Here is a 21,053-nt window from a genome sequence, read left to right as displayed (position 1 = left end):
GAAAACTGTAGGGCAAATGAAAATGCAGTGTTCAAGGTTAATGAAAAATGTTTGGAGTAACAAGGTTGATGAGAAGGGAGGGAGCAAATGGCATGGCATTGGCTGAGAAACCAGACCTTGCCAGAGGCAGCCTGGCTGGTTTTGGAAACCTCGGTGATAAAATGTCATGGTGGAAACCTCTGCAGAGTGTGTTAATACAGAAGTCTGGAGACAGAGGGCCTGAGTTATGAGCAGCGAATAACATCATAAATGTAGCAATTCTCAAATACCAAACTCTTGTGAAAAGCAGTTGGATGGAGAAATGCTGGAGCTTTTAAAAGCTCCCTTTCACTTTATTTATTTTTTTAACTTCATGCAGAACTAATTTTATACACTGTTCATTTGATTTGAAAATGCCAGCGTCTGGGGTATCATTAAAGAGCGTTATTGAGGGAACCACTCTTGGCAAAGCATTTGGTTTAAAATGCTTGGTTCTTAGGTCCCTGCAGAGTTATAGATAAGAAGAATAGAAAATGTACCTTGATTTAGCTAAGTTGACTCTTGAACCTTTGCCCTGAGCAGATAGCTGCCGTTCTGCTGGGAGGTTTCCTCCCTTCAACCAGTAGAGGCGCCTGGAGGCCCGTGGGGGCCACATTACTTAAGGAGTGGACATAAATAGATTTTGAAAGGTCCACCCAATGTCCTATGACCAAAGCCTCTTGGAATTTCTTTGATTTCTAGTTGACATAAATTAGAACTACACAGGCGTGAAGATTCCGCCCAGAAAAGATCAGAGAGGCTTCTGGGGGAGGAGTGCCGCCTATGTGTGATCCTATTGATTATCCAGCTGCCTTCAGGCCAGAGGCCTCTGTGGAGGCTATTATTGATCCTCACCATGAAAATAATCAAATTAATTCATTTCTCATCAAACAGCCATTGCCAAGATCTTTTTCCTCACCAACTCCAGTTCCTGAAGTAAGTTCTTGGTTGAGAAGTGAAATATTTTATTTCTTTTCATAAATGCTGTTACATTTTCAGGCCATAAGAAATACTGGTTTTCACACAGAGTTCCTCATTTAAATGGCTGCAAGATTTTATTTAATCAAATCAATGAGAAGCCAATACAAAAAGCAAGTAATAGAAACCAGCTTGCTTTTTAAAGCCAGGAATCTGCTTTACAACCTTAAAATATCAAGGGGCAAGTTTTGTGTGCCCAATTTAATGTAAAAATATTCAGGAAAAATTGACCACTGCATTTTTCAGGAAGTAATTATGGTAAGAGAAAGCCTCAACAACTAAATATCTCTGTGGAGAAAATGGAGTTTTTATCAGCTTGTTTAGGAAGCAGGAGCAGGGAAGCCCTATGGGGAAAATAATATAGGACTCTGTAACTAATAGACAGAACTAACTGGAAAAATCAGTTTAAGGGAAAAATAATTTGTGGGGCACTGTGTCCAGGACTGTTTTGGTAGCATTCATCCATGAAACAGTGTGTACCTGAGGGGACTCCCTCTTCCCCACAAATATGCACAGCTGTTTCCAGATTGCAGATACCAGTATTTAAGATTTAAAATGTATACTATATAAAAAAAAAAAAAACAAGGAGAAAAGCAAAATACCTTCTGCTGTAATGTGACAGGAGTGATCTGACTACATCAGACTGCGCAGTCCATCCCCTGTTATGGGTGGCATAACCATTACCCAAACTCCCATAATGCCATGTGTTCCAAAAGAAAGGAATGATGAAAAATGGCGAGAGTGTGTCTGGGGCTCTAAAATGTGAACTGAGTCCTTCACTTGAAGCATCAGCAGCTTGTTCCTTTCGCTGATAAAACAGTTTCTCCAGGTGATTTTCACGTCGGAGCACTTTAAAACACATTTTTACAACCCTCTCCTGATTATTCCTGGTAATTGAAACAAGGAAAAACACATCAGCTGAAATTCAGAGATAACCTCTCAACCTCATTTTAGCCAAGATTTCCCATCTCCTCTTCTTCCAACCTCATTCACCAGAACTGCTAAGAACTACTAAATGAAAGGCTTTTCCAGTATTAAAACAAGAAACATTGGCATGGAGCTTTATGGCAGAGGTAAAATGGTGTTAGTGTCAAACTGCTTGGTTTCTGAATTCTATTTACATTGCCTTACTATCTGTGAGAACTTGGTCAACTTAATCTCTAAAATCCTCAGTTTCTCCATCTGACAAATGATGATAATAACAGAAGGTTGGGCAATCCTACTTCCGTAGTGATACTGCCTTGGAAACCCAAGGAGGGGTCGCTATGAGTCGGGGTCGACTCGACGGCACATAACAACAACAACCCTATAGGGTTGGTATGATATTAAATAAGGTACTGCAATAAAACACTTAGCCCAAGGGCTTTAGCTTTAGCCCACTTAACTACAATTATCATTATCAATATTATGTATTAATATATACACACCTGCCCTGGCATCTTATATCTGATATATTAACCACCTGTCCCAAGATTCATCATATTCTAGCAACAAATATAAGCTCACATGCTAAGGTCTTTTAAAAAAAGGAAACAACTAGCATCTCAAGAATCAAACAGCAATTCTAAACAAAGACTCCAATCTATTCTTTAAAAAATATGATTGACGTATTAAATTACAGCCAGACTTATAGAAGCAGGAGAAATATTGGAGACTAGCAGGTCCCAGTCCTTCCTTTGAACCAAAATACCAAACCAAATTCACTGCCGTCAAGTCGGATCTGACTCATAGCTACCCCTCCTCGGGTTTTCGAGGCAGTATCGCTATGGAAGTACATTGCCCAACCTTCCTTCCAAGAGTGGCTGGTGGGTTTGAACCACCAGCCTTCTGGTTAGCAGTCAAATGCCTTAGACACTACACCAGATGGAGTAATGACTTTCCAAATCAGTGTCCAGGATGGGAATTGTTTAGTTTGTTTCTTCAAGAAAATTGACATCTGTCCAGAACCTTTAAAGGGAATGTGCTGCAAGCAGCTGCTTGTGTTTTCCTTACTTTTGTTACAGGAGTGGTGTATAATGACCAATGTCACAATGTTTTGTTTTGTTTAAAAAAAAAAAGGAGGACGGAGAGGGGCTGCTGTTCTCCCAAATGCTGTAGGGTGATAGAGTGTTCTGTTGGAGTTTGCCTGAAGGCACCCTGGAGCTCATTGCTTTGCTGTAAATAATCTCCTTGAAATTTGACTTGGCTTAAGTAATTATACAAAAAAAAAAAATTGGATTTCAGGATCATATTACTTTTCTAATTTAGAAATAGGAAAGGTAACAGCAATTCCTTAAGGGAGCTAGATTGGGTCCCAGAACTCCTAAGCACCTGACTTCACAAAGGAGAAACCAGAATGGCCTTCAGTGGCCTCGTCAATTGATAGAAGCTCAGCCTGTGTCCAAAACCTTGGCCGTTCAGCAGCAGGCTTTCACTCCTGCCACGCTGCACCTACTGAACATTTTCTTCCCATGTGGCAAGTAATCTTTGACAGACGACCTAGCCCTTTTTTCCAAATTTTTATCATATATTCTATCCATTTGTTGCATGGTTTATTATGTTCCAGTCACTATCATGTGTCATGGGTCAGAAAAAATTAAGGCATACTGCCTACTCATGTGGATCTTATTGGGGAGATCAACAAGCCAACAGACAATTGCAATATTGTAAGCCTGCCAGTTAATAAAAGAAAAAAAATGACATCCAAAATTATGTTTATCCTGTATAAAGAACTTTGCTTGATCCCACATCAGCCTTCAGCTATGCCCCCTTCCCCTTTTTTTTCTTTTTCTGGAGGAAGGAAAGGAATTCAGTTTATGGAGTTGTAGGTGTGAGAAAGCATTCACTGAGGAGCAGTGTTGGGTTCTGAAGGCATCTTTGGGACTTTCTCAAACAGACCTTCTGTGGATACAGGCCTCTGCTAGACGAGGGCTTGTGAGATGGGAATGTCATCCTCTCATCCTCCCAAATCGATCTATCCCTTGCCAACTGTTGATGTGATGGGGAGAGAAGGGCAGGATGAGGGAGATTCCATTATCTCTGGAAATTGGCCATTCTCAGTTTCCAGGATAATTAGGCCATTAGGCCTACACTGAGATGCTTGTATGCCCCCCACACCTTTTTTTTTTTTTTTGCCACTCTACTGTTAAATTTCTGTTTATGCACTGTTATCCTTTCTTTTTCACAACCCTTTCCAATTCTGTCTCCGTCTTCCCTAGGCCACTGATTCAGCTCTTTTGAAGGTCACTAGTGGATCTCCATGTTATCAAATCCAGTGGCCATTTCTCTGTCCTCAACTTGCTCAGTCTCTTAACAGTGACATTCCAAATGGTTAACCATTCAGTCCTTCCTTCATGAAAACACTTTTCTCTTGCCTTACTTGTCACAACCACTGCCCCTTACTTTTCTACTCTGGCAGTCTCCTTCTACTGCACAGGTGGTTTGCTTTTATGTGGCCTTTCTTGCCAAGGCCTTACAACTCTCATTAAATGTTTGGGTGGAACTATGCAAATAAGGCACTTGTGGCCTAGCAAAGGGATTGGACAGGTTGCTAATAATACAAACAAGGTGCTTGGCACCCTTGTGGTGGTGGGACCATACAAATAAGTTATATGGAACCCTTATGAGGGGATCAGTCAGTTTCTGTTATGGTTCGTGTTTGTCTGCCTTGTCCCCCCTTCTCCCTCCCTCATCATTAAAACATAATATTTATTCATAGGTCTCTCTTTCTATATTATATTGCCAGGGCTTACTATATGTATTAAGGAGCTCTGGTGGTGCAGTGCCTAAGGCATTTGACTGCTCACCAGAAGGTTGGTGGTTCAAATCCGCTAGCATTCCATGGAGGGAAGACAGGAAATCTACTTTCATAAAGATGTACTGCCTCAGAAACATAATGGGGGTCACTGTGAGTCAGAGGCAACTTGATAGCAGTGGGTTTGAGCGTATGTATTATGACTGGTACATAATAGTTGCTAAACAAATACATATTGAAGGTTACATGGATGCATGGATGTATTGGATTGTATATCAAACCAGCAGTTTCTCATTGCATTCTGTGTATCTCTAAAGTCTGTAGGAGGTGCTTCAGGGCCTCTGGGAATGACAGAGTGCCCAAGAGGGCAAGGCGCCTGGATCCTTGCATCTAACATCAACCAGAGAAGCCGCATTTTTATTGCTTTATTTATTTGAATTCTACATAGATTCTGTTTGAAAAAATTTTATACACTTTCAATAAAAATTGAAGACCATTAGCCCTACTACCTCTTAATAATTTGATAAATTGTTTAAAAAAAAAAAAGAAAATTGTCATTGAGTTGTTTCTGACTCATGGTGACCCCATGTGTTTCAGAGTAGAACTGCACTCCATAGGGTTGTCAAAGGTATTTAGGTAGAGGTAAATAAATAAATAAACAAATAAAAAAGATACCACCTTGGATTTAATACTGAGTATCCTATAGCCAGGGAATTCTATGAGCTGCCAGAAAACCTCTGACACTGAGGACAGTTAAAAGAGTTCAGGTATCTGATATGTGTTTGGGCTCAGCTTCCTTCAGAGCCCAACCCTCTAAAGCTAGGATTTATGTAATGTCTCTCTCTGAAAACCAGCAATATCATTTATTTTCAGGGTTTTGTTTGTTTGTTTTTTTTAATCTACAGATTTACAGGTCACTTTTAGGCAGGATAAAATTTTGCTATTAATAAATTTGTTTTAGGAAACAGATCAAATCCTACCTGGTGGAAACGGTAACTTTAAAAAGATATTTCTTCATCAGGTGCCCACTTGGTGACTGCTACTGCCCTAGGCTTTATGTGAGAAAATAAAAACTGAAATGAAAAAAGTCATTAAGCATAAAAGAAAACATTCTTTAGTTCAGAGAGTTTTCCCCCTCCATTATGATTTTTGGCTTAACTTTGCAAGTTTTATTTAGAAACACCCAGATGTGTTCCATAAATACATTCACTGTTCACTTAGTGACTACGTTAATTATCTTATTAGGGCCCAGGTTTTTTTTCAAATAGAAGTTCTTTGCTGAACCATTGAGAGCAAGCAGATAACTCCTCAAGATGCTGTCTCCATCTTAGTGTCCCACATTCATCTGGTTTGGTTTAGATCTGCACCATATGTACACATGTATGGATTTGAGCAATGGGTCAGTTTCATGACCAGCAATTTGTGGGCTTATGTGAGGCTGTGTGCCTATATCTTACACCTGACTTGCAACATCCTTATCAGTGGAGGATCACTTGGTGAAACAGGGAATGAAAATGTCACTAATTTTTCTCTCTGACAGTCTGGTTTTGGACAGTCTGTCACACTAATCTCTAATTAGACGCTTCAGGTTGGTGATCCCCGCTTCTTACTTAACACTGCAGGCATTTCTGTGATCCTCATCTTCCCAGGTTCTTTGCTGCTTTTGCACTGTGCTAATTCAAGTGAACAGAAGCAATGCTAGTGTTAACAGGCAACCCACATTTCATGAAAAAGAGACAGCATGAAGCCAGGCCTGTTGTGATATTGACAGAGCATAGCACTTCCAATCATTGCAGATTCTGCAATGGAATGACTGCATTTGACAAAGTTGACTGAATTTATGAGCTTCCCTCTGTCAGATTCATTGCATGCTCAGTGTCTGTCTCTTTCTATGCTTTGGGATTTTTAGATGAGGCTGTTTTTTTTTTTTTTTTTTTTTTGCCACCCAAGAGTAATATTTCTTACCTCTCTGTAAAAAAATACATCCTTAAACACTCAGGCTATTGGTATGTTCGGGTGTATTGTGCCTTGTGAGTTTTCTGTAATCAGCTGACTCCCTTATTTAGCAAGTGGCATTTAGTCTTCAATGAGATAAAAATTAATAAAAAAAAAAATTATATGAAATACCTAGCTATGTGTGCCCTCTCCTCCCATGTCACAGTTAGTCCCTTGAGGAAGCCATAGATCCATGTAAGAACTGGATTTAGAGCACTGTTTCCTTCCTATGATTAGCTGTTGGAACGGTCAGGTGGTGGCCTGATTTCTGTATGAGAACTGGAGAACTGAGGCTGGATGCTGAAGTAAAGGAAACCAGTCTATTTTCTACCACATTCCAAGAACATGTCTTTAGTTTAAGGCAATGGTTAATACAGGCATACCTCATTTTATTGTACTTCGCTTCCTTGAACTCCTCAGATACTAAGTTTTTCACAAATTGAAAGATTGTGGCGACAGTGCATCCAGGAAGTCTATCACTGCCATTTTTCCAATAGCTCACTTCATGTCTCTGTTACGTTTTGGTAATTCTCACAATATTTCAAACTTCCTCATAATGCTGTTGCACACTTAATAACTAGTATAGTGTAAACGTAACTTTTATGTGCACTGGGAAACCAAAAAAGTCATGTGACTCATTATATTGCGATATTTGCTTTATTGTGGTGGTCTGGAACCCAACCCACAATATCTCCATGTTGTTGTTGTTGTTAAGTGCCGTCGAGTCGTTTCCGACTCATAGCGACCCCATGCACAGCAGAACGAAACACTGCCCGATCCCGCACCAGCCCCACAATCCCTGCTATACTCGAGCCCATCATCGCAGCCACTGTATCAATCCATCTCGTTGAAGGTCTCCCCCTCTTTCGTCGACCCTCCACCCTACCAAGCATGACATCCTTCTCCAGGGAATGGTCCCTTCTTACAACATGACCAAAATAGGTGAGACGAAGTCTGGCCATTCTTGCTTCCAAGGAGCATTCTGGCTGCACTTCCTCCAGGACAGATCTGTTAGTTCTTTTAGCAGTCCATGGTACTTTCAGCATTCTCCGCCAGCACCACAACTCAAAAGCATCAACTCTTCTTCGGTCTTCCCTATTCATTGTCTAGCTCTCACATGCATACAAGGTGATTGGAAATATCATGGCTTGTGTCAGGAGCACCTTAGTCCTCAAGGAGATATCCTTGCTCCTCAGCACTTGAAACAGTTCCTTCGCAGTTGACTTTCCCATGGTATGCCTGTATTTGAAAAAAAGATGGGTCATAAACTATGGGAACATCAGTTTCTTTTCTCCAGGACTCCTGACTCAGAGATTGATGTGGAGGGCAGTGTGGGGAGTGGGTGGTGCTCGTTCACCTTTAAATAATCTTAGTTACCGATTATTTTATTGTGATTTGGGTGAAAGTTTACAGAGTAAATTCACTTTCCATGCAGCAGTTCACAGACCCCAAAGTCTCATGACATTGACTACAATTCCCCACAATGGAACAGCTTGCCTCCCACTTCCTCCCCAAAATTACCTCTTCCCTGTGTCCTTCCCTCCTATGCACTCTTGCCCCCCGAGCTGTCTTCCTGTGCATACACAGCCCTTCTATTCTCCCATGATGGTTCTCTCTAGGGAGTGTATCTACCCAGTTTAAATGTTCACCTCATATGCCTGTCTTTTGTTTACAGGTGTAGGTTCAATTCCAGACCTGAAGGGTAGCTAGGGGCCATAATCTCAGTGGTTCAATCAGGCTCTATCAGACCAGCAAACCTGGTCCCTTTTTTTTTTTTAAGTTACCAATTCTTGCCTTCCGATTTCCCAGTGCAGAAATCACCTTTATCCTCTAGGAGCTCCTCAGTAGGAGGCTTAAATCAGTAGGTCTCAAACTCAGCTGCATTTTTGAATCTCCTAGGGAACTTTGAAAAATATTATTGCCTGGGGCCCATCCCACCAAATTTCTGATTTCAGTGGTCTGTGATATGACCTGCGCTTCAAGTGCTTCTAACGAGTGGTTGGGTTGAGAAAATACTTTTCTAGACTCTTACAGATATATTCTTGGTTACAGAAACAGTTGATATTTATCCCATGTCAATCAATATGTATCAAGCATTTGTTATATGTGATTCACAGTGGTGGATATGGACAACTTGATTTGAGTGAGAAGGGAGGAGATAAGGAAGGGAATGTGAAGTTGTTTGCAGAGAAGAGAAAAGGAACAGCATGCTCTAACTCACACCTAGAGTTATTTTCATCGTACTCATTAAGTTGGGAAAGAGCTCTTCTTTTCATTTGGGGTCTCCCTGCAACCTGTTCATGCCTATTGAGCACCTGCTATCTCCTTAGTCTCCCAAGAGGCTGCTGGGAAGCTTAGCATGGCCTCCAAAGAGAAAGATGGGAGACATCATAGAAATGACAGCACATTTCTGATGTCCTAGACCTTCCTGCTCTAACCATAGGAAAATGTGAGCAGAATGTGGCCCGTCACCCAAACAGGGCCAGGAAGACATCTCACTGCAAAGGGATGAAAATTGAATCATAAACTTATACAGGTCTGCAGAGAGTTGCTGCTGCATGTTGCTGGCTGTGCAGGGTCCTAGAAAATCAATGTATAGTCTGCTCTTTTACTTTTATTCTTAGTGTCCTATTTAAAATATTTAAAACTGTACTTAGATGACTCATCTCATTTACATGCAAATGCAGGGTGTTACTAAAATTCACATTACCCTTATTTTATCCTTTTTAATATGTGCCCATCTTGGAGCCTGTGGGCATTTGCTGAAAGAGCAACTGGGTCTCATTTGAATATGCATTGTCCAGGATGACTTTTGCCCACACCTGGTGAATGCCAGGTTCCATGGCTATCCAGGACAGTTTCCCAGATTGCCAAGAAAACTCAAAGAGAAGCAGACTGCAGATGCGTATCGCCCGAGAGACAACACTCTGCTTCTAGGCCGCCAGGAGTCAGCCTCTGGGGCTGTTAGCAGTGAGTGACATTGCCCAGGGAGTCTGTGAAGAATGACAGACTAGTGTGAGGGCAAGAGCCTGGAATTAGGAGGCAGGAGCTGAGTGTGCTGTTTGCAATGCCATCACAGACAGACTGTGGGCACCTTACTTTCCCCGCTGGCAGATGCAGAGATCCACTCTCTGCACCCCCTTCCTTAGAGCAATGCTATTTGAAAACATGAACTTATTTCAGTTATACCATTGACATTGTTGAATAGGGCAGTAAAAACATTGCATAGTTGAAAAATAAAAGGTGGTTTTGTTTTATTTATCTGGCTCATGAACTGCTTTGTTGTCTGAATAATATGTGCATATCACATGTTTGTGGTACACAGGCTGACACCTCCCAGGTAGGCTTCAGAAGTCCATTGAAATATCACTTATTTTGGAAAGCCCTTTCCAGCCCTCCTGAAGAAGGTCAGGTGCCTTCTGCATGTTTCCTTCCACAGCAGCCTGCTCATCCCCTAGAAAGCGCTTACCAGACTTTAGCGTTGCTGGTAAAATTGTCCGTCTTCCCCATCGGGTTATAAACTCCAAGAGAGTAGATAAGCCTATCTGTCTCGCTCGCCATCCTACCTCCAGGTCACAGAGAAACATTTTGGTGGGAGGGAAAGAGAAGAAAAAGCAATGCCTGTTTCTGCCATGGCAGCAGTTGGCCCTGCCAAAGGGCCCCTTGTTACTCCTGCAGTTTCATCATGTTTTCATCATGCTCCTGCAGTCTCATGCGACCACAGCTCCACGAGAGAATCATCTGCAGGCCAAGTCAGATCTGTTACAGTTTACATTCCCCCAAAACAGCCATTTTTAAGAGATCCTAAAAAAAAGTCTTGCAGTTTGTAAATAAATATACTTTAAATTCCTTTGTTGTTGTTGCAACAACAACAAAGGAATTTAAAGTATATTTATTTACAAACTGCAAGACTTTTTTTCATGTTGGAAAGAAAATGATTGGCAATAAGTATTTTATTGGACAGATGATTAGCTAAACCCTAGTCTAGCACTTTCTTCACAACACCACGTTCCCTCTCGGCCAGGACAGCATGATGCAGTGCAAAGAATGCTAGTGTTGGGGTCCTAGATTCAAATCCTGGCTGCCATTTACTAGCTGTGTAACATACTAATCCTGTCTGAGCTGCGGTTCATCAAAATATGAGGATATTAATGTTGAGATGCCTGGAAAATAGAAGATGCTCACTGTCCTTCCTCATCCTTACTGGAATAGGGACTTACTTTTTGTCTTACTAATCAATAGGATGACAAATTAACAAATTAATTTTAAGTCTTATATCAAAGTAGCACATGTGAAAGAGCAGGAAAGGGTATGATTTTCTTTTATCATGTGAGAGCCCAATATTTATTTATAATTACCATGTTCTTAGTGAGGGGTATGGTCAATTTTGGTTGGAGAAGTGTTCCTTGTTGCAGTATTGTCTATGTGCTTTCTGGGCAAAGAAATCCAAAATGCCACTGTCACAAAAAAAATGACTAGAAAAATAAAGCTCCCCAGATTTCCATTTGCCCCAAGGTAAAGATGAAGGCATATTGAGTCCTGAACCCCAAGAAATCAGAGGGAGAAAATAGCTTTAAGTCAAGACACTTGTCCATAGTTCTCTCTGCCGTCAGATACCTGACTTTGAACAGATGTCACAGCCTTTCCGAGCCTTCTGTGGGACATAGCTGGACCTGCTACCCCACGTAGGTTGCTGATGCTACAGGCTCATGTATCAAATCCTCTGAACTTTGTGGAAAGCTTTAGAAACCAACTCACATTCAGTGACCATTAGCCTGTCTCTCAGTGTAGGTGCATAGTTGAAAAACAAAAGGTGGTTTTGTTTTATTTATCTGGCTGTAGTTTGTCACTGATCTCCAATAAAGAGGGCTACCATCAATTAATCTCAAATATAGCCTCCTCATTTCATGAGTACTGCCTGACAGCCACATTCCCAGAAGAAGTGCCACATCATTCTCATTCTTCAGATGTTATAGTTAAGTTTTAAGTCAACTTGGCTGAGCCTGGTTCTGAATGGCTGGGTAGCTAGATGTAGTTATTCCCCCATGATGAGACTGGTAATCAACCGTGGTGGAATCTACTGGAGCAGCTGAGTAGCTGCCTTAGGGATATGGTCCACTATATAAGAAGACAGCTTTGAGGAAACTCTAGAACTTTTGGCACACCTGGATCCTGCATTTGGCTGAGTCTTCATCTCACTGGCCCGCCACGTTGTCTTGGGACTATTAATGGACTATTAATGTCGATCTTGGGACTATTAATGGACTTGTGTTAGTGGTCTGCCATGTTGCTTAATCATTTTGGGACTGTGCCATTTTATTTGTCAACCTTGGGTTTGTCAGCCTCAGCAGCTAGCTGCTGTCTGAGTTAAGAGAAGCCTCCAGCTTCAGTGGGCTGGGAGCAGGAGGCAGAGCTGAAGCCAGAGGTTGAGGGGCCTTCACCTAACCCCTAGACCTGGTACTTGGACTCAGACTCCTAGCCTCCTAAACTGTAAGAGAACAAATCCTTGTTTGTTTAAAACCACCCATTTGTGGTATTTTCTGTTAGAGCTGTACAAGAGGACCAAAACCTCTGTGTAAAATTGTTGTAAATAACAGGGACAGTGTATCTGAAAAGAGTCACTGGGTGATGTCAAATGGAAAAGATAATAACACAAAGAATCACTGTGATAGGAATTCAAAGGGTTAAGGGAGTTTGGGGCTGCTATAAATGCCACAAATTTAGAGACTGCAACTACTGTAGCTGGAATGGTCTGAAAATAGGTGAACTCATAGCCACAATATTTGATGCAGGAGAATTTGGGTATTTTTTTCACTTATTTGGTATATTTTCATTGAACAATTACTATATTAAGCCATTCAACAAGTATTTGTTGAGTGCTTACTATGTACTAGACATATCCCAGGTGCTAAGTGAACAAAAACTCTGTGTCATGGAGTGACATAGAACATGCCAGGGATCAGCAAAGAGATGACTAGAATATTACTTGCTATCAAAGAACTTACAATCTTTCATTGTTGTTGGTATTTTAAATGGTGGGTTTTGTTGTTGTTGTTATTGTTGATGTTTTTGGTGTTTTGTAGAACATCCTCCCTTTAAAAATAAATGGATTTTAAGTGATTTATTGGGAGCTCTGGTAGCATAGTGGCTAAGACACTTGCCTGCTAACCAGACGGCTGGCGGTTCAAACCCACCAGCCACTCCTCGGAAGGAAGGTTGGGCAATCCTACTTCCGTAGTGATACTGCCTCGGAAACCCAAGGAGGGGTCGCTATGAGTCAGGTTTGACTCGACGGCACACAACAACAACAACAACAAGTGATTTATTATATTCTTAACTGTGGTTTTAATATACTCAGGTATCAAATATCTACCCCCTCAAAAAGAAACTTGTCCTATTTTATGAGTCAAAGAAGACATAAGAATCACCTCATGTAAATGGATTCTTCAGCAAATTTTATCAGAAATCATATTTTCTGAACAGTAGGTATCATTGAGAAGATAGTTCAGGCCTAGGCTTGTACTGAATTCTGGAACTTTCTGAGAAAAATGTTTATGAGGAGTTGATGAAACAATGTGATAGTCCAGATAAATTGGTTAACCCAGTCTCTCAAACTCTGAACACACTCACTTCACCCCTCCATAGTAGTAGCAGCAGCACCAATATAGTGAAACTATGGTGTGATTTACCTTAATTAGCATACCAATTTGCCTTACATTTTCAAAAAGTGCTAATAGATGTTAACTCAAAATAGATTAAAATGCCAGACAAATTGCTACTACCTTAAAGAGCTATAATAATTTTGAAAATGTAAATTATGGTTATGCAGTCTTTGGAGAGAACTATAAAATCCAACCTTTCATATATATATAATATATATATATATATAACCTGCAATGCATGCTTTTTTCCTTTTAATCACAATAATTTCTTCAAATGACACTATTGCATATTTCTTTAGGACGATACACTGCATTTTTTAAATCTCATGTGTAATATAGGGGTTGCCATTGATAGTTTTCAATGAGAGAAAATGAAATTGAATGCAGAAATCAGGAATCATGGGGAAATTAAAAAAAAGAAAACCTTCATTTTTATATTCAATTTTATGTTACATACATTTTATGAGTTGGAACAGAGAATGGTTCTTTTCATTCTAGTGAGTGGAGTTGAGCATGACAAAATGTCTGCAGAAATGTCTATGTAGGCATAACAATTTAAAATGATTTGGACTTTCCTGGTATCTTGCACTGAACTCCTTCTCTAAGGCACCAAAATACTTATGGAATCTATACAAAAAGGTGAGCATGATTTGTACTTCTGAGGGATAAATGAACATGACTTTTGTATAAAATTTGTCAGAGTATATCACTAAGAGACCCTAGAAGTAAAAGATAGAACCTTCCCTAGTGGGAAGGTATTTCCCCTGAATAACTTCTACCCAACAAAGCTCTAAAGTAGAATATTTGCATTTTCCCCCCTGCTTTGTTTCTAGAATTTGCAAAATACAGTTAGCAAAAGGATTGCTTAGAAGACACATCATATCCATAGAGAATTACTGGTGCCATTTTTCATACAGCTACACAAAGCCAAATTATTGTCTATCCTTGACTATAACCTGTGAAAGCCAGAGAAATAACACACCATCATTTATATTCTCAACTACAGGTGCACCTCACTTTATATAATAGATATAGCTGAATTGAATTTTGGTGAATCAACAGGATATATAAAATAGATTAGGGGAGCTGGCAAAATAAATTAGCCCTACCATGAAAGTCTTTGCTAACGTGAACAATTACCCTCTAATTTATATACTTTATAAGTCCGTATCTTCATATATCAAGTTTGCTTAAGGTAAATTGTGTATCTCTTCCTGGAAAACAGTTATCACATAGAGACATTTTCTCTTTTTAAAAACTGGTCCTCCAAAATAAATTGCCTGTCAACACTAGGTGCAGTACTTTGTGTTGGCCCATATGTAGATTGGAAAAGATGTACCATAGGAGACAGTCCCTGTACTCATGGTGGGTTTAAATATTTTCTCTCATCCATTCTTTCCTCATATATTTTCAGTTAGTTGCTCCTTGAATATTAAGTGTCTCGGACTGTGTTTGCTTTCTTTGCAATGCAATACAGATTTTCTAAGGCTTTTCTTTAGACAAATTATTTCAGGTCCCCCTTAGCAAGCCTTGCATGTTTACAGTTTTTTTTTTTTTTGTATGGCAGATGGGAGGGAGAAAACCTAACAGCAGCCTGGGTAACATCAGGCAAAGAAAAGGGAGAATTTCCTGACAATGGATATTTAAAACCTGGACTGTGCTAGTAAGGGAAATTCTGGAATCTCCTTCTCCGGAGAGCTTTAAGACAGAGTAGATTTCTTCTTGTGCATGAAGCATTATTTAAGGTTATACTACTAGATGTATGATCATTTTATTTTGAACATTGCAACTAATGTTACTAAAGTTTATTTCTGAAATTCTCAGAAGTGGAGCAATATTGGGTCATACTATAGAGAATTGGTCTCTAGGAACATATCATTAATTAACTCGTGCATTCAATAACCGTTTATTGAATACCTGCTAGAATAATAAGAACTACCATCTGGGAAACTTTTTGTTTTATGTCAGTCACCATGTGAGGCATATTATTACATTTAATACTTATAACAATTCTATGGCATAAGCACTTTGATCTTGTTTTTACAGTTGAAGAACCTAAATCTTAAAGAAGTAAAGTAAAACCAGGATTTAAACCTGTTTCTGGTTGACTCAAAAGTCCATGATATTGACCACAGATATCACACTGCTTCTTTAATTTTTGAACAGCTCAATAGCCTTAAAGTTAAAAGATAGTTTCTGATTTCCCAAGGCTTTTATTCAGGTGAGAAAGATAGGCAACTGAAGAGATGATTGCAGTGTAGGGTGAGAGGGCTTAAATCAGGGCTTCCAACTAGTTCTTCCCAGTTCAATCATGGCCAATGAGAGCAACATTAGAAAGAACCCAAATTTATAAAATATGGTATGCTGGAACAGTAACCAGAGTGGAAAAAATTATGAGGAACACCCAGCTAGAAACATTCTCTTCCTTAGAAAACAAGGACAGCATTGCATTGCATAGCAACCAAATCTCTATGCAGATAAATCAGAAACAACAAAGCCCAGCTCAAAGATAGTAGCTGACCATATCACTTTGAATGTGTGTGTTTTTGGTTCTCTAGGGCTGCTCTAACAGAAGATACCACAAATGGCTGGCTTTAACAAACAGGGGTTTATTCTCTTACAGTTTAGGAGACTAGAAGTCCGAGATCAAAGTGCCAGGCTCTAGGGGCTGGGTAGAAGTCCCTCGACCTTGGGCTTCAGCTCTGCCTCTTGCTTCCGGCCCACTGGAGCTGGAGGCATCTCTTAACTCAGGCAGCTGCTGGCTGCTGAAGCTGACAAACCCAGGGTTGAAAAGGAAAATGGCACAATCCCAAGGTTATCAAGCAACATGGCAGGCCACTAGTTCAAGTCCAGAAACAGTCCCAAGATCAGCAGGCAACATGGCAGGCTGCTGAATGAAGACTTGGCTAAATGCAGGATCTAAGCATACCAAAAAGCTTGAGACCTTTCTCAATGCTTCTTATATACTGGAAGCAGACCACATCCCTAAGGCAGTTACTCAGCTGCTCCTACAGATTCTACCATGGAGTTAATTACCAGTCTTGTCGTGGGGAATAACTACATCCAGCTGCACAGCCACTCAAAACCAGGCCCAGCCAAGTTGACACACACCTAAACTACCACAGTGTGTTACTCTCCACGGTCCTGGCAATAATCTCATCTCCTGCATCATACTCCTGAAGAGTCTCACTACACCTCTTCCCATCTCCCATTCCAGGGCTTCCACTAGTAATTGTTCCCATTCTAGTTATCGTTCCAGTATACCCACATTTTACAATTCTAGATCTCTTCTGATTTTGCTATATCAGTCATAATGAACCAGTTCAAACCAGTTTGAAGCCCTGGCTTTGCAGGGTACTTGCCATGGGTGCACAGAGAATGAGGTGCCTAAGACGGCCTTGTGGATTCCTTAGGGAAGGCTTCTCTGAAGGAAGAGATTCTTAAGCTGAATATAATTTCAGATATGAGTTCCTCAGGAAATCATTGGTCTTTGTGATTAGTATGTTAGTTCCTGACTTTGGCTTGCCCCTGGGTTTCTGTTTTTATTTGTAGTTATTGTCTCATCATTCATTCACTAAAATCTATGCCTGCTTCATGGATACAAAAATGATTATAGCTTTTATGCATCTTAAATTGGAGCAGGAGAAACAGCCTTCAAACAAAGCTTTATAATCTAACTTTAAAAATATATAATGAGTGAAAAGTAGGCAGTGTTGGGAGACTGAATGACCTGCAAACCTTACCTAATTTGGGGAGGGGGACAGAGATGGGGAAGTGATCAAAGTTCCCTAAGGAAATAACCATTAAAAGCTAAGAAATGCAGGTCATTATGGGAAAGTGAATTAAAAAGTATTCCAGACAGGGGGAAAAAAAAAAACCCAGCATGTGCAAAGACCTTGAAGTTAGAAGGAACTTGGGCATCCTGATAAACTGAAATTAGGCCAGGTGACTAGATAGTACCAAAAAATATGCAAGAGAGATAGGCAGGGCTAGATCACACATGATCTTCTAAGTATATTGTTATAAGCTGCCTCAACTCAAACAAGACTTAGAACACAACTTTAAATTTGAAAAAATTAAAAATTGTATAGTTTAAAATCATTTTAAGACCATTAATTCATATTCTCAACTCTAATTTGTGTAACAGTGTGTTCTGGTTACCTAGTGCCGCTCTGACAAGAATATACCACAAATGGGATGGCCTTAACAAACAGGAGTTTATTCTCTTACAGTTTGGAGGCTTTAAGTCCGAGTTCAAAGTGCCAGGCTCTAGGGGCTGGGTGAAAGCCCCTCAACCTTAGGGTCCAGCTCTGCCTCCTGCTTCTGGCCTACTGGAGCTAGAGGCCTTTCTTCACTCAGACAGCTGCTGACTGCTAAGGCTGAGAAGACCAAGGCTGGCAAGTAAAAAGGCACAGTCCTGATGTTACCAAATCACATGGCAGGCCATTAATTAAAGTTCACTGTTAGTCTCAAAGTTGGCAGAGCGTGGCAGGCTGCTGAACAACGACACAGCTACATGCAGGGTCCAGGCATGCCATAGGCTAGAGACCATTCCCAAGGCTTCTCCTTATATGCAGGAAGCAGACCACATCCCAAAGGCAGCTACTCAGCCACTTGTGGTAGATCCCACCATGGAGCTGATTGCCAGTCTCATCATGGGGAATAACTACCACCAGCTGCCCAGCCACTCAACCAGGCCCAGTCAAATTGACACACAAACATAACTACCACACAGTGTTTCTTTTTAATTCTAAATTATTTTCTACTTGCCTTTGAAAACAAAATTTTATACATCATGCATGTATAGATCAGAAAAAGAATCAACTTCATGGTCTGGTTGAATTTGGAGTAAGTTTATTTAGCCACAAGGCAGTCTTGAATAGAGAAATGTTTTGACAAAAGTTAAGTATCATCAGCACAATGTTGAAATATCAACTCTCAAGGAAAATGAAAGATTAATATATGGCTCAGTTTTCCAGATCACCTAGAAGACACCATGTTATTCAGAAAAGTGCAGACAGCTGAACATTGTGGTCATCATACCTCTAAGCAAGCTTTAAAAGAAAATATCAAGGGTTTGATGTTGTTTTAGGTTTTTCCTGATGGTCCTGATCTTTTTCAATAATAAGTACTGAGAAGGAGCACAAAAATGTGTATCACAAGTACCTTCTTTTTCCGAGGTATAAATGAAATATTGATGTATTTGAAAATGCCCAAGTGTTCAATAAAGATTTTAAATAAAGCTACCTAAAAGTTGTGGTTCTTAGGTTAATCATTTATTTATCTAAAGGATGAAGAAAGCTGTCTACTTCTGTGATATGAACTGCAATCAGCTTAAAAATAATTGACAAATTAATCCCTTCACAGCACAGCAATTGTAAAGGTGTTAGTTTTAATTAGGGCTGTCTGATTGCCTTGTCTAATCAAGAATCAAGGTGGTATCTTTGATGGTTAAGGTCTACTGGGGCCATCCCTGACCTGCCAGCCATGTATGTTTTAATTATTGATTCCTCACATTTCAGCCCTTTTCACAAAGGGACTTGAAGTTTGCAATATCTTAACATTTAAAGGGAAGAAAAATAAATATTTTCTTCCACACTTCTATCTAGAATTCTGATAGATACCATTCTACAATTTTTGTCCTAAAAATGCTGTCAATTAATGACAGAGGCAAATGTGCATTAGAATGCTGTCTTATTGCTTCCATACCTCTCACACACGAGATTTTTCAATGGACATTGTTAAGATCTTGACAAGTCATGATTATTTAGTTAAAGAAAACACATTTGATTTCTTCATATTATATATTTTTAAAAGAAATCCAGGAGGGTGAATATAGTAGTAAGAAATCAAAGAGGTAAGACAAAAGGGGACACTTCTCACAAAAGACTTCCTCATAATACCAAGAAGGTATCATTGTAAGCGATCTATAGCATGCCAGTGAGCATAAGCGCAGTTGAGTGGTGCCAGTGGTCCCTGTGCATGACTGAGGCTCTTCTTTGGTTGCAGGTCAATGAAGTGACGGTGGAACAGCTAGTGCAGCAGTACCCCCACATCACCTTCAGCACCGTCCTGCAGGACTGCAAGAGGACCTTGGAGAGGGCCTACCAGATGGGCTGGACCCCCAACATGTCTGCTGCCTCCTCCTAACACTCCTGCCCACACGTGGGTCAACTCTGATCATTCAGCAGGGCAGAGAGAAATTGTAGCTTAGGGGTGGGTGATCTCTTGGAAAGGTTTTAACTGTCACTCGTCTGTGTGTGTACTTGAGTGTGTATATTTGTCTCCTTTGCATACTGCATAGCATAAGCGCAATTGTTACTTGTTCCCAGGTGAGCTGGTGTGATTTTTCTTTCCCAAAATTAAAGAGTTTGAAAGCCACAAGCCTTTTACTTAAGTTTGAAGGCTTATGAGTCTTCTAATTATTGCCACATAGAGATACCTATTTTGAGGTGATAGAATTGTGTGTGGACCTCTACCGATTATGACCAGGCACTGATGTTGCACTAATTAGAAGCCTGGAAACCAGTACTTTTTAGAAGTTATAAACACACACACAAACAATGCAGGCACTCGTACTCTCTCCCATACGTGCATGTGTGCATGTGCGCGCGCGCACACACACACGTAGCAGCTTGGTTTCTTTCTAGATCATTTATTGACATGTGACCCCTCCTTCAGGACAACAAGGGAGCATTTTATCTATTGTGGCTGTGGCTAACTCATTGTATCCACAGGTGCCAACCTGTTATCTGGTGGCTGACTTAGCAACTAGAAAGAATTAAGCCTTTTGTAAGGGTTTTTTTTGTGTGTGTATGTGGTTATTTTTATTTTTTTTTTTTTTAATAAACTCCCGTAGCCAGCTCACAAAAGTTAATTATTCATTATTCCACAAACGCATTCTGTTGAGTAATAAATATTTTAGTTGGTTTTACATTGTGTGAGCTTCTATGTCATGGAAAAAACTGGTCAGGATATATTTTAATGATATTTGGAGTTAATCTTAGCATTATCCATGTTAAAGCCACCAATGTAATTAATGGTGTGCAGTTAGTTCAAAAAAAAAAACAACCCTGCAGATCATTTAATTATTTTGTTAATTTTGGTAATTATGAAAATATATTTTTGAGATTTGGAGGTAGTCACATAAATAGAAGATTGATGAGTGAAATATAAGTAGACAATCTTTCTATTGACTTTGTTTCGCTTTGCTTTGGATTTTAGAACAGGTTGTTTGGATATCTGCGTGTTACCATTTTTTCAGTAGGTTTTATGCTACTGCAAAGATCTATTGCTGGCTAATGTATGAGTTAACAAGAAAAAAATAGAAGATTTGTTCATTAAAATTCTGTTTACACTTGTCAGAAATAAGCATTTCTTTTTTTAATTAAGGATTGCCAGCTTTTGGTTGAGACCTATCAGTAAATGAATATATGTTTTGATTTCATACATCTTTACAATTAATTCATAGTAGGGACTCAGGCTCAAATAACTTTTCCTGTGTCTACATTTATAATAAGACAGCAGGGGGCCTTTTTAAGCTAAAGAGTGATTATCTTTCATCGTAGAGCTAGATACAAAACCCCAACTTGTGAATTTGCTATTTATTCGTCCCTGATGTGGACATGACTTTTATTTGGTCTTTTAACAGATAGACTGAGGTTTGA

General features: G+C 39.9%; 1 protein-coding gene across 1 annotated transcript in view; it reads left to right on the top strand.

The window, feature by feature from the left end:
* FBXL17 (F-box and leucine rich repeat protein 17) overlaps window positions 1-19,536 on the top strand; it is an 846,026-nt gene extending 826,490 nt beyond the window's left edge. Inside the window, exon 9 of the mRNA XM_007952585.2 lies at window positions 19,396-19,536. Within this exon, the coding sequence (XP_007950776.1) occupies window positions 19,396-19,536 (141 nt within the window). The remainder of the gene's footprint in view (window positions 1-19,395) is intronic.
* Window positions 19,537-21,053: the final 1,517 nt, after the last annotated feature.

Source organism: Orycteropus afer, unplaced genomic scaffold, assembly GCF_000298275.1.
Source record: "Orycteropus afer afer isolate SDZICR_OR568_19922 unplaced genomic scaffold, OryAfe1.0 scaffold00350, whole genome shotgun sequence".
Lineage (NCBI taxonomy): Eukaryota > Metazoa > Chordata > Mammalia > Tubulidentata > Orycteropodidae > Orycteropus > Orycteropus afer.
The sequence above is the reverse complement of the archived record's forward strand: the minus strand, read 5'-3'. Positions and strand labels throughout refer to the sequence as shown.